The 14334-nt window shown below is 41.8% G+C and overlaps 1 protein-coding gene and 1 long non-coding RNA gene across 3 annotated transcripts in view; one reads left to right on the top strand and one right to left on the bottom strand.

The window, feature by feature from the left end:
• Window positions 1-321: 321 nt before the first annotated feature.
• On the bottom strand, window positions 322-14131 carry LOC112540932 (uncharacterized). Its single transcript, XR_003084966.2, has 5 exons — window positions 13994-14131; window positions 5553-5613; window positions 2821-2910; window positions 1708-1751; window positions 322-1378 (listed from the first exon to the last, which is right to left on the bottom strand). It is a non-coding gene; the product is annotated as an uncharacterized LOC112540932 (long non-coding RNA).
• ANKRD17 (ankyrin repeat domain 17) overlaps window positions 13350-14334 on the top strand; it is a 137192-nt gene continuing 136207 nt past the window's right edge. Inside the window, exon 1 of one of the 2 annotated variants that reach the window (XM_088137998.1) lies at window positions 13350-13965. In XM_088137998.1, coding sequence (XP_087994124.1) covers window positions 13534-13965 — 432 coding nt within the window. In that variant the 5' untranslated portion in view covers window positions 13350-13533. The remainder of the gene's footprint in view (window positions 13966-14334) is intronic. The other variant, XM_088137947.1, reaches the window with a different exon arrangement.

The following is a 14334-nucleotide window of genomic DNA, read 5'->3' as shown; positions in this document are numbered from 1 at the left end:
TGAAATATTAAATATTTTCATTGAGATAATAATTATGACTCGAGGAATCCATTTCTTGATGATTCATTGCCAGATTAGATCCATGTTACTTGGGAGGGGGCATAGAGATCCACCAAAATGCTTATTTTGGAATTTTTCACAAACTTTTAATTTTTTTTTAATTTTAGCTTTACGGACAATTTGGTAACATCAGCAAATTTCTTTTCCTTACTGTTCACCTCTGTTCCAGAGAATTTATAAACCACTTAAAAAGTACCAGTTCCAGGACTGATCATTGGAAGCCCCACATGGTACATCTTAGAAGGGGAAAACCACGGAGAACTCACAATCGCACAGAATACATCAATTACATAGGCTTATTGAATCAAAGCTTGAATACAGTTGTCCCTTTAATACATGTCTTAATTCCAGCACAACTAATTAGAGGAACACATCACTGATCAAAATGATTTTTCCAAGTAATATAAGTAGAGAGATTATATAAATTAATAATCATATGGTTACCAAAAGTAGTTTGCAGCTTGTTGATGCAGATAGATTTCCCAATGTAGAAGACAGTGAGAGAAGTAGCAGGTAAAAAGCAGCAAATAAAATAGCTAGCTATACAATACAGAAGCTCTTGGACTCTACATTCACACCCTTACTTCCAGCTTACAGGGTTCCTCTTTGTCTCCCATTTCATAACCTAAAAGTGTTGGATTCTGACCAGCTGGTTTTCATCAGTTTTACATTGGAATACTGTTATAATTTTAAAACACAATTTGGGGAGTTCTTAATTATAGAAGTTCTGGGTCTTGATTCTTGGTATTTTTATCCATTTAGTCATACTGTGATTTTCTCTGGTCTTCAGTACAACATTGTTTTAGTCCATGCACCTCTGCATTTAGATGGATTGTATGGACTTCATTAGACTCAGTTTTCATCATACAGTTAATTAAGCTTATCATCCTTCATGATACTAGTAAAGTTTATTTGTTGGGTGAACCCACAAAGAGGCTACTTCCAGATGTCCATGGTATTACCAGCATTAATCAAAATAATGGTGTGACAGGCTGTGACACCAGTCATACAGGCATCTTGGATATTTGCAAGGGACTGACTTGACGTCATTGCTAGCACTGCAAGTCTTGTCCTTGAGCATACAACCAATGCAACCATTCTGTGGCAGCTTATCTATGACCAAATGTCTGCCTGTGTAATCCAAGAGAGGGGGCAAACTCATCTGCTCTCTTGCATTTTAATGGAAGAGAGAGATCTCCAACAGGGATGTGGAAGTTCCAGAACTTTAAAAACTTCATGTTAAGCAGTCACTATTTCATAGTTTTTGGAAAACCAAGGTGCTTTGACTCACTCCATGTGTCCTTTGTGTAGTCTGAAACTGAGAAAGGTAAGTTTTTTCATTTACATATATTATACAGAATATATATGTATTTAAAAATTGGGCAATTTTAGCTTTTTTTTAATCCCTCAAAATAGAATTCATTGATTCAATAAAATGAAATTAAAATAAAAAGGTATATCTTATTTGGGGACACCCATCTGGTGTAATTTGTGTAATGCAACTGGAAAGAATACATACTTTTTCTTTCATGAGTCTAATTTGAAAGTGGTTTTTATAGGTCATTAAATATATAAGAGTATGAAATTTTCAGTGATTCTGAAGCAGATTTTGCATATTGAATAAATAAAAAAAACATGTAAAATTACCATATTTGTTCTTATTCTTCAGCAGCTTTAGCAATATTCTGTCCCTAAAATGAGGATTATTTTGAAGCATTAGTCAACTGATTAATTGATTCAAAAGACTGGTGTGACAGAGATCCAGGGTTGGGAGAAATAACCATCCTTTTGCATATTTTCCTGTTCTCTGTAGTAGATGAAAGAAGCTTCCTGACTCCCAATTCAGTGTGATGTGGACAAGGCATTTATGACCGGCTGGGAAAATAGACTTTAGGTGTTAGAGAGTAATAAACCTTTGTAACAAGATAAGATCGAGGGAAAGAGCCCCAGTTTGTATCCTGCATTGTAACCTTTACAAACTATGTTAAGTAATTCTAAGTGGGGCTCTAAATTGTTAACACCTGTGGAGAGGGGTGGAGGCCAATCTGGGGAAGGTATTTAAGATTAGCCCTGGAGGAGTGAAAAGGAGGATGGGGGGGGTGTTGGTGTTGGTGTTGGTGTTGGTGTTGGTGTTGGTGTTGGTGTTGGTGTTGGTGTTGGTGTTGGTGTTGGTGTTGGTGTTGGTGTTGGTGTTGGTGTTGGTGTTGGTGTTGGTGTTGGTGTTGGTGTTGGTGTTGGTGTTGGTGTTGGTGTTGGTGTTGGTGTTGGTGTTGGTGTTGGTGTTGGTGTTGGTGTTGGTGTTGGTGTTGGTGTTGGTGTTGTCTACCTCAAATTGTTGCTGGTCTACCTTAAACAGGTCACCTGAGAAAGTGTGGTCTCAAGCCTTCCTTCAGCCGTGCGAAGGGAAGTTTCCTCGTCCACTCCTCTTGCCACAAAAGCACATCTATGTAAGGCTACTTAGGTGAAGAGGGCTCATAACCCTGCTTTTACTTCTATATGTTGATTGTCTGGTCCTATGGAGTGATTTTTAATTTGCAGCTTGCTTTATCATAATCCTTTTGAGCATTAAGTAAAGCCTTGGCCGAAAACTTTCTACTTGCTTCCTGAGTTATTCTATCATCACGATTGCACACAACCAGAACTAAAGAACCCAGAGAGAGAGAAAGGACTAAGGATATTTCACCCTGTGGGTCTCTGTCACAACTGGACATGAACAATAGTTACCACTGAGGATTCCAGGGACAACTTAATTTTACTTACATTTTATCCCATGTTGTTTATAAACATTGTCTCCCTAAATGATCTGAATCAATTGAGAGAGAGAAGAGATCCCATCTTCAGACGTATAAACTGAAAAATAATGTAGAGAAGAGAAGTGGAAGAGGCTAGTAGAGGAAAGAGATAGGTTTAACAATACCAGAGCAAAATGGTGAACTGAACTATAAACATGTAATTATATTCAGTTGAGGTTCAGGCTTCTCTTAAGTCTTGATAGAAGTGCTGTAATTAGTTCAGCAGCCCTTGTTCCCCAACCTGGATTCACTGGATTCAATGTGATTTTGTATCACCACAATGGACATATTTTAGATAGAGCAGAAGGTCTTGGGCTATATACCATGAGGGAAAACAAAAAATCAGAACTCTTGAACTGTATAATTGGACTGAAAATTGTGGCAACACTTCCAAAGCATCTACTGTAGGTAAATTCTATCTATCTATCTATCTATCTATCTATCTATCTATCTATCTATCTATCTATCTATCTATCTATCTATCTATCTATCATGAGGTAAGGGGGAGTGTCTTAAGAAAATGCATTTGAGAATTCTAAGCAATTCTAATCTCATGTACTGGTGCAGAATAACCAGATTTGATAAATAACTGATCTTGATATGTGATGCTCCTCAGTATGGAATTGGAGCAACTGCTCATTTGCCAGATGCAGTATGGCTCAAATATATCAAACGGTTTACTGTAGTAGTTACAAAATTGGAATAATCCATATCTTGCAAATGTTTGTTAACCAGTCCTCATAGCTCTTAAAGTTGGATGCACTGTTCAGAATAAGGCACAATGGCCCAGGAATTCAATTGCTGGCAGAGAGGTAATTATAAAATCTAGTACTATCTATAATGACTGCATGTACCTAATGAATTGAAATAAGGATGAAGCCAGTCACAGACTGCCTCCTAGTGGTCACCTAATGTGTAAAACCAATGGGAATAATAAAGTTGCCCTCTCAAATATAACCAGTGATTATATTCACTGAGACAACTAGAAAATGCTGTTGAAACAAAGAATTGGGTGAGAAATGCAAATGGCTACAGGGATCTCTGGTAAAAACATGGACACTATCACAACATGAGGTTGCTCACGGCTCCCTGCTATCCTGTCACATACGTACCCAGCTGCAATGTTCATTTTAGCTGACAGCAGACCCAGAGGGTACAAATACAGCACAGGTTTTCCTAAGTTTCCCATAGAAAAGGGGGGCTGTTGCTGAGCTGACCCAAGGAGGAATAGAAAGCCACAGACTTAAAGAAAAATATTCTGGGAAGAAGAACAAGAAAAAATAGAGGCGTAATGGCTGGAAGACCAATATGGATTCTAGGTACTGTTGGCTGATGACATTTTGTTTTCAGAAGAGCTCTGGGCAAGACTGTTGAAGTGGTCATAAGTGCGGAATGGGTCCAATGATCCACTGAAGGAAGAAAAAGCCTGCCATTGGACAAATCTACCCATTGCAGATGGCTTTTGTGGAAAGCTGAAGAAGGCAGAAGGAAATCCACATCCTGCCAGCCAGAGAAAAAGACTGACTCAGGGAAAATGCCAGGCGGTGTAATTAACCCCCTTACTTATCTTTAATTATAAAGTAGGGGTAGGATGTAGAAGTAGCAAAGTGCATATTGAGCTAGCACTAGACGACACACATGATGGTAGATTTCAACAGTAGAGGGAAGCTTTACAGAAGTAGTCTAGCCTAGAATGTTTGGCAACTATGTAACAGTCAAATCTCTGTTGATTTTACTTTGCTTTATGGATTTATCACTGCTTCTTGGCTATTTATTGGTAAACAAGGCAGGAGGGTGAGGAGAAAGGAATTTGGCTTGCTTAGCTAGTTGTTGTAATGAACTGCGACCGAAAAACAAAGCTGCTTTGCTTTGCTGATTTTATAAAAGAGGGGGAAAAAACATAAAATGTCTTTTGTGTTGTGTTTTGGATCAAATACCAAGCACCCCCAGCCCCTCATAAAAATGTTGGTGGCAGCTTTGAGAACTTGGACTAAAATGTCCTGCTCTCTTATGTGGCAATTAGCAGATGTGCAAATTAAATAAGCCATAGCCAAGCCAAACGTTCAGGTGATTCTCCCTGTACTGGTGAGAATGGAAAAGGAATCTCAATCTCTGGAGGAAGAATCTTTTATTATGGCAGATGTGGGAGATGGGCAGCCCCCCATGGATGTAGACCCTAGTGCTAAATCCAAGGTTGCAAGGCTGCTTCCTGTAATTGGTCTTCAGCCTGCACCCAATCGCAGCCAGAAAGGGAAAAGGATTAGATAAAGCTGTCCCAAGAAATGTTTAGACAGCAGCAAAAAGATACAAATTTTGTGGTGCATAGTCTTGAAAAAGAAAGACACCAAAGAGAATTGAAATGCAATGATTGGCTTGAGACACAGCAAGGGAAGAGAGAGGTACGATTCCAGGCATTAATCAAAGATGTGATAGGATGAGGTGGAACAGGTATTTCCCCAGCTCCAGCCCCCTGTACCTAAAGAGAGTCCGTAGCAGATTATAGTACAGTGGTACCTCGTTTCACAAACTTAATTTGTTCCACGATTCTGGTCGCGAACCAAATTGGTCACGAACCGAATCAAATTTCCCCATAAGGTTCAATGTAAATAAGGTTAATCCGTTCTGAACCATATGTATTTTTTTTTAACCACAAAAATATGAAACAAAGTACAGTACAGTATGAAGAGAGAGAACACTAACCTTGCTTGAGGTGACACCAAAAAGCTTCACAGCAAGAGTCTGTCTGCGACCACGATCTCACCTAGAGGAAGCCACGACATGTCAGAGCAGGGAAGATGACCACGGGTCGTGTTTGTCACCCGATGCGGAGTTCGCGAACAGAAGCAAAATTTTGCGAACGCTGCTGTTCGCGAACTGAATTGTTCGTGAACAGAAGCATTCGTGAACTGAGGTATTACTGTACTTATACAGGTGAGGAAGATGGTATAGAAACCTTTTTTGTTATGCTGGAAAGATCTGCAAGAGCCTGTAAATAGCCCAGGTGATAGTGGGTTGCAAGAATGTTCCATCCTGGAGGGCCTACACTAGTCTTTCAGCTACAAACATGAAGGACTATATCAATGGGAAGCAAGTGGTTCTGCACTGAAGTACAGGTAGTCCTCAAATTATGACGGCAATTGGAACTGGAATTTTGGTTACTAAGCAATGTGGTCATAAAGTGTGACATCATGTGACTGCATCATTTAGTGACAGCAATCCCTGCAGTTCCCATTGCCATTGTTAAGGGAAAATCACGGGTTGTTAAGTTCCTTGAAACTTCCTGCTGGCTTCCAGCAACCAAAGTCAGTGGGGAAGCCAGCCTGAATCTGCAAGTCCCAGGTGGCTTGCAAGCAGGATGGCAGGCAGGTGGGAGAGGGAGCGAGGGGGTGTGCAGGTGTCCAGAGAGGGTGTGTGAGTGGTGAGGGAGGCATGGCATGAATGTGGCGGGGCTTGGGGTGGCTGCTGTTGGGTGGGGGAGGGTGCACAAGGGTGCGCAATGTGATGTAACCCCACAGAGCAGAGTCTCAAACTTTCTCAGTTAAGGTGCTCTTACTGTCTCTGTAATTTTTTCACAGCCAAAACTGTGAACTACTTCGAGCTAGTAATTTGTGATCCCACAGCACCACCATGAGTTTGCTGTAGTGCCCTGGGGTGCCACATCACACAATTTGGGAACTATGACCACAGAGGAATTGGCAAATATTTGGAGATTATGCCTGCAACTTTTCCATTAATACCATGGAATGTAACCATCTATAGATTCCTACCTTCATAAACACCCACAACTTAGATGACACCAATTCATACTTTCTGACTTACATTTTAATCCTTTCATTCATAATTAAACTTACATCTTCACTTCCCTGCATGTATTCATTATCTCCACTCCATAATATAACAATATCTTCATTCAGATCTGTTATGCCCTCTTTTCTCTTAATTTCACAAACATAACATACCTACTTTCATTTCATTTCATTCTTTAATTCATGCTCTTTTTAAAAATTAATACTTTATCTATTTAAAACATTTAAAGAACAGGTTAATACTCTGGTTTCTCTTCAGATTGTTTAAATCTTTCATGGTCTTTATCATTTGCTTCCCTTACGTTCCAAGTCATAATTTTCCATATGCCATGGGTGTCACCTGATGGCCCATAGATTTTAACCAATGTCCATCATGACTTTGGTCAATTGAGGCTTTCATGCAACACCTTTTAGTACAATAGAGGAATGCCTAGGGTACCAGCTTTAACCATACCTATGCCACATACAATACTCCCTAATGGTAAGAACAGTACCAATTAGCTTTAGCACATTTTAGCCAGTATGTCCACAGCTGCAACCAAGGCAGTTTTATCCCAAACGTACTCACACTATTCTAGGCAAGCTTGGGTTCCTAATCTAGAGATTACCTTGCAATCCAAGAGGCACATGCACTGTACTGATACACATTCAGGGTTATTCCATTAATAAATAAATATATATATATATTGTATAGTGTATGTGCCTTCGAGTCAGTGTTGACTCCTAGCGACTGCCTGGATGAGTCCCTGCAGTTTTCTCAGCAAGTGGTTTGCCACTACCTCCTTCCTCAGGCTGAGAGGTAATGTCTGGCCCAAGTCACAGGACTAGAACTCACAGTCTCCTGGTTTCTAGCCTGGTGCCTTAACCACTAGACCAAACTGGCTCTCCCATGAGTATTAGTATTTGGTGGGATATTTTTATAAGTCTTTGCTATTTTACAGATTGTGGATTTTGGCAGGTACCTACCTATATTACACACACATACATTATTACATGCAAAGACAAATATGACACATGAAAATATTTACTGAGGAGGAGGAAATCTCTAGGAATGAGATATATCTTTTTCTGTCTACTCTTTCTTGTGGAATTGTCTTAAATCCATATTGCCTCCTTTTATGTGAAAATGGTAAATCATTAGCTATGCTAACTGCTAAACAACATGATGCACATTTGGATTAGGAAGAATTGCTTATTATATTTGGAGTATAAAATTTCCCCTGGTCTTTGTTTACCAAAATCCAATGATGCATGAAAGATAAAATGTTGCAAGAGATGTTGGGTTCAAATCAACCACGAAGCTCACAAAATGGATAAAACTGGGAAAACCTTTAGAATAAGGATGCAACACAAATGTAATAATTTAGGAATTAGTAAAAAAGCAGGTGGAAAAGAATTGATAATTGCATTTTATCACTCTTCCGGATGCCTTTTACAAGACTCAGCAGGTAATCATCCTTAAAAGTATCCAAGTAACTGGAAAGGCAGTTAACAGTACTCAACAACTACATCAGTAACATACCTCAGCATTTCCTAGGGCCATGCAATCCCCTTAGCAGCCTACATGTTTTTTTAATACTAGTAATCACATTGAGCAATAGCTTAATTAAGAAAAAATTAACATAAGCAACTTGCTGAGCTAGAACATTTCCTTTGCCTAAACATGCATTGCCATCTTCAAAATGCCATGTTGCTAGTCCTACCCATGTAACTAGGAGAAAGGCCTCAGTACAGCAAGGTATAGCTTGCCATGGCATGCCTGCTTTTTACCATGTCTCACTTGCCCTGTAGCAATATCATGCAAGTTAAATGAGTAATAAACGTAAGTAGAGATAGATACATAGTTGCAAATAAATCAATGACAAGGCCTTATTATTGCTGTCTCCTCTTTCATTCACAGAAGCTGACCTAAATTCTTGTTATCCAAGTATTTTCACCATCTATTTCTTGCAAGTTTCATTGCACCCCTTCTGTTTAGGAAAAGAATTGTTACAATCTCATGTTATCTAGCCAGTAATCCCTTGAAACATCAACCATAGTAAATTTCAAATCTATTTACGAGATTTAATTTAATTATATTATTTTACAGTATTGTACTTATAACTGCCTCTCATTCCTGAAAGTTTTGGGAGGTGTACAACAACAAGGAAGGAAGGAAGGAAGGAAGGAAAGAACCAATTTCATAATAACCCTTTCCCATCAGAAACAACAGATAAAACTCAAGATAGGCACCCACGATCAATCATCTGGGGCCAAAGGCTTGTTGAAACTAAACTGATTTGTTTCTGAAGCAGCAATGATTTAAGGGCTGCATAAACTGTACTTCTGGGGAAGAGTATTCTGCCAAGGAAGCAGCCAGCATATCTCATACTAATTTAAGAGCTTTCCACCCAACCCTGAGCCAACAGAAAACTAAATCAGTGTAACATTTGTTGCCTCCACTCCCAATCCCTATCCTGCTTCTATGGCTTCTCTTCTGGTTTACTAACAGAAGTCCAGATTTTACCTGTCAAGCAAAGCCAATGGTTAAACCCCCTGGCTTTACAGTCCTCTTCCTTTCCCTACATCATCAACCAGCAAAAAACACTTGTGACTGGTAGATGGTTTTGACAAAAGATTACAGCCATCTATCAAAAGCTCTATCACTGGATTCATGGCGGCATGCCTTATAAAGCAGAAAGGACTCCTGGATTTACCAAGCAATCCCCCCAGCTGATGTCAGTGCTTCAAGGTAGAACAGCCTCCCCAGCGTTTACTGGAGGTTACAGTAACAGACTCTTGACGGCCTGACAGTGTTTTCCCTCCTTCCCCCTTATATCAAAGAGAGTTAAGGTGGAACCAATTTAAGTTTCTATTGTTCTCATTTAGTCCTGGGCTTAATTCATATTTTGCTAACTGCCACTGCATGCCTTCTGCAGAATTAGTTCTATGGTTCTTTATAGTTGTTTAGTGGACTTGCTTTGATAGAGGTTTAATGCTCTTTTGAGAGAGCACTAAACCCACCCTCAAAAAAACCCCAGAACAGCTAGTTTGCAACATGGAGGAGGCTGCATGCTAAAGAGAAAAGGGGAAGATTTAGTTGAAAACAAGCTGTGCAACAGCTGATAGGCATGGTGGGGCTGCCCAGTAAAGCAGTTTTTACGAAATAGCCCCTACCCTGTTAATCAGCAGCATGTTTCCATATGGGTTTTAGAGCTCTTTTGAAAGAGTAATGAATGTGTACTCCAAACAAGCTATCCTAAAAGCAATCTTTACTAGGCAGCTCTCCCATGCCACCTATCAATTTTTTTTTTTTTTTGAGAGCAGGTTTGTATACTGAATGCCTTTATCATACAGCTCTTATCCCACTGATCAGCTGCTTAGAGTCAATAGGGAACAGCCAGCAGTGGTCCCCTGCTCTTTCCCACTCCAGGGATTTAAAAAAAAAAAAAAAGGACTTGGAAGACAGTATTCTTGACCCCAGGGCCTTGCAGAGCACCAGCTCAAAATGACCAAAAGGTGATGGCACCATCCCAGTCCCTACTGATTTGAATATGCCACCAGCAACATCTGACTGGGAAGCATGGCAGATTGTCCTCATCCTTAAACTGTTGCTGACTGTTGTAACTTTAAGGGGGAAAACCCTACCCTAAAACTGAAACAATTAGAAATACTTTAAGCCTATCACAGCCATGGACTAAGGACTAGATGAAGGCAACTTAATGGGGACAAGGGCAAATAAAGAAGTTGCCAGGAAATGTTATGGTTACATGCAAGTGGAGAAAGGCCCTAGGTCACAATTATGTCCTCTGCTGCCCTTGGGAGACATCGGGATTTCAGGTTTGACATCAGTCATGATTCCTGTTTGTGTGTGTGCATATAGTAGCTATTGTTATTTGGGAGGCTCTTATGGCAGTTAGAAGCAATGCATCATAAATAGCCAGATGTGAGACCCTCTCTTTATGAAGTTAGGTGCTAGGGGACAGCTGAAATTGCTGCTACCATTATAGTGACCTCTGTGCTGCAGAGCAGAATCTATGCCTGAGCTGCTAGATGCCATTGCTAGGTTGGTGACTGAATCCCCTAGACTGATGTTCTGGGGAATTCCAATCTGCATTCTCTTGATGAGGGGTCTGAAGCAGCTTAGGAGTTCATGACCACCATGACAGCTCTCTGAGCCATGGACCCATCCAGATTATCAAAGGTTCAGCATAAGAGATTTGATCTGGATTTGTCTCAGGGCAGATGCAACATGGCCTGAAGGTCATTATTTATCCCTTATCCCAGATCACTCGTTTGCTTTGGAGCTTTCCACTGTTGCTCACTCTGGTAGAGAGGCAGGTCCTATTAGATCGGTCTACCCCAGGCAACTGACAGATCGACTTGATTTTCAGAGGTACTTAGGCAATTTCCTGATTATACTTATTATATAATATTATATATTATAATATTATTATACATATGATGATACTGCAGTGGGTAATTTGACTGAGGCCTTAGTTGCTGGAATGGTTGAGCGGTAATGGCCTTAGATAGGATTATGCCTAAGTATTCTCTCTCTCTGAGCAGTTCTGGGAAATGAAGCATCAGAAGAGATGTCTACAATACTGCTGGAGAAAGACAAAAAATGAGACCAACCAAACACATTTATGAGCCCATATTAGGGCCTACATAGTGACAATAAGGGTGGCAAAATGAACCATATTTCTGCACTTATTGCATTAGCAGAATGCTATCCAGTATTCCTTTTTAAGCTATCCTGGACCCTTATGGGAGCTGAAGAAAGGGAAGAACATCTCAAGGACCACTGTGAGAAACAACTGTGACTTCTGGCAGTGAACAATAAACAAACAAAATAAACAGATAGCAAACCAGTGCTCTTAAAATCAAGAATTCCAACTTGTTAGGGCACCTTTCCTTCTCTTAAAGATACATTTGTGGGAATGATTATTGACAGTTTACTACTGGCCCTTAATACACTGACAATATTTGCCTTTTTCTTAGGGCCTTTCCTCACTTGCATCTAACTACGGTATGAATATTCCCTGGCAAGCCCCCATATTTATTTATTTTCCATCTTTCCTCCAGGATTGCAAAATGGTATGCAAAGTATTCTCTTCTCCAGTGTTTCCTCCAATAACCCTCTGAAGTAGGCTGCACTAAGAGAGCAACTAGCCCAATGTCACTGATGAGAGTAAGCTTCCACTGCTGTGGCTAGACTTGAACCTTGGGTCTCCCCAGACCTAATCCAACATCTTTATCAATATAACACACTGGAATATTCTCTAACATATACTTATTTTAATCATTGTTATAATCTACGTTGAGCATTTTAGTTGTAAAGCTGGTTCTAAATACTTTAAATAAATATATAATTGTGGATGCATATCACAGGATGCCAAATAGTTATCTGTGGTATGCAGTGCCTTTCAACAAGGCACGACTAATTAATGCATAATTTGAAACATACATTGGAAAGAAGAGAAGGGAGAGCTTTAATCCATGATAAAATCCTGACAGGACTATCATACTGCCTCAGATATCTTTCTCTTCTGACATTCTTAGCCAAGCAGCTGAATGACTAGTGAAGAGAAGAAAGCCCTGTCCTAAGCTATCCATTTATTGCCTTTGTCAAGCATTCTCAGATTTTAAGCACTGAAATTCAGATATGTGCCATCAAATTGGTGTCAACTCTTAGCGACCACACAGATAGACTTTCTCCGTGACAATCTGTCCTGAAGCTGGTCCTTCAAATCTTTCAATGGTGTTGGATTATATAATGTGCTAAACCAGGGTTTCTTGAATAAGCCACAGCAGCCTAGTTCACAGTGCTTAACCATATGTCATAGTTTACAAACACCAATAGTTAGTTCACTTATGAAGCTTAACACATCGATTTTCAGTAACCCTTGATTTTCAGCAGCTTGTGCCAGTCAAAGTAAAGAAAGGCAATTTAATAAGTAATAGTGACCTCCAGACAATAATCTATACATTTTATCTATTAGTTATACCTCATCTTTCCTGCAGCAAGCCCACAAACAGGTACATAGTAAATGAACAGTAAAATTATTCTGAGGTTACTATGAAGGAGCTTTGGGAATTTAAGTTGATCAGACTACGGCAATTAATCTGAAGGCTAACCCTAGGTAACTAGGGTTAGCATATCAGAACTGCAAATACCCACTAGGCAGTAGCAAAGAGATTCAGAAAACTGTCCGAATTTTTGCAGTCACGACCGGGTAGCTCCAGGTTCATCTAACATGCTTGTGATATCTTTGGTTTTGTGGGTAACATGAGCACAACCATTCCGGTTTACAAATCATGATGTATGGCTTAAGTGTACTATGTGAACCCAGTAAACTGCGGTTTATTCAATAAAGCATAGTTAAAGGAACAGCTTAGCATAACGAACGGACCCGGTCTTGTTATCGTTTTTAAGATCATCTCCTTTTAAAAAAAAGAAATTTCCTTTTTCTTCTTGTCCAGTGATATTCCCCATCAAGGAAAAGAGACAGGCTTAAGATCCAGACTGAGAAGACGAGAGCCTTCAGAAGGTATGAAGAACGACAGCCCCATTGCGAGACGGCGCACGGCAATGACGCACGCTCCAAACGCGGAAGCCCAAACCCCAGAGCCTGCGCAGAGGACAGCCAAGGACTGGAGTTGCTGTTTTTCCGGCTGCGGTAGAGTGTGGTTGCGCTTGCGCGAGAGGAACGGCGAGGCTGACGAAAAGCCGGGGCGGGGCAGATCGCAGCGCAGGACGGTGGCAGCAACAGAGGAGCAAGCCGGGTCGGGCCCCGCTGGCCTTCGGATCTCGCGAGAATTCCTCAGCCCCGGGACGGCCCTGGAGGTGACCGGCTGCGAGAGCAGAGAGGCCAGCGGTGGCGCGAGCAACCATGGAGCCGCCTCCTCCTGCCCAGGCGGAGGTGAAGGGCAGCGGAGCTGAGGGGCAGCCCGATTCTTCCCCGTGCTCGGCCGAGGGGCTCGCAAGGGTTTGCGACCTCCTTCTCAAGAGCGACCCGTCTCAGCAACAACCCCCGCCGTTGTCGTCGTCGTCACCGCCGCCACCGCCTCCTCAGCCGCCGCCAAAGCGAAGCTGGACTCGGCGGCGGCGGCGGCAACCGGGCGTGGAAAGCGGCGGCGGCGGCGGCGGCAACTGCAGCAGTAGTAGTGAAAGCAGCGGCGGAGGCAGCGAGGAAGAAGAGGACGACGAGGAGGAGGAGGAAGAGGAGGAGGAGGAGGAAGACGACGACGACGAGGATGAGGACGACGAGGAGGAGGAAGAGGAAGAAGAGGAGGAGGAAGAGGAAGAAGAGGAAGTATCGGAGGTAGGTGTCAGGGGCTCGCCGGGGTCACCTCTCTTTTCGTCCCAGGGTCTTTGGGGCGGGACGGGACGGGAGGAAGCGGAGGCTCTTCGGAGTTACGCGTCGGATCTGGTTTCATAACATCGTCCCTGCGGTGACGGCGCTAGAAGCCGCAGTAGCGGCAGGCGCGCAGCGCTGCACCGAGAGAAGGAAGAGCGCGGCACCACAGTCCCGACGGGCGGCGCCTGGGTTAGCAAGTGCCTGCCTGCCGCCGGACCAGGAGATGGAGGAGAGATCACGAGGGCATTGACCTGACCAGGGTGGAACGGAAACGGGGTAATCTGAACTGTCCCTCCGAGTCTTGTTCCCAAGAGATAGTAGACTTACAGGCTG

Source organism: Python bivittatus, unplaced genomic scaffold (assembly GCF_059951505.1).
Source record: "Python bivittatus isolate LINGU-HERP-01145 unplaced genomic scaffold, Pbiv_v1 ctg000000_np1212, whole genome shotgun sequence".
Taxonomy (NCBI): Eukaryota; Metazoa; Chordata; class Lepidosauria; order Squamata; family Pythonidae; genus Python; species Python bivittatus.
This window is presented reverse-complemented; position numbering and strand designations above follow the sequence as displayed.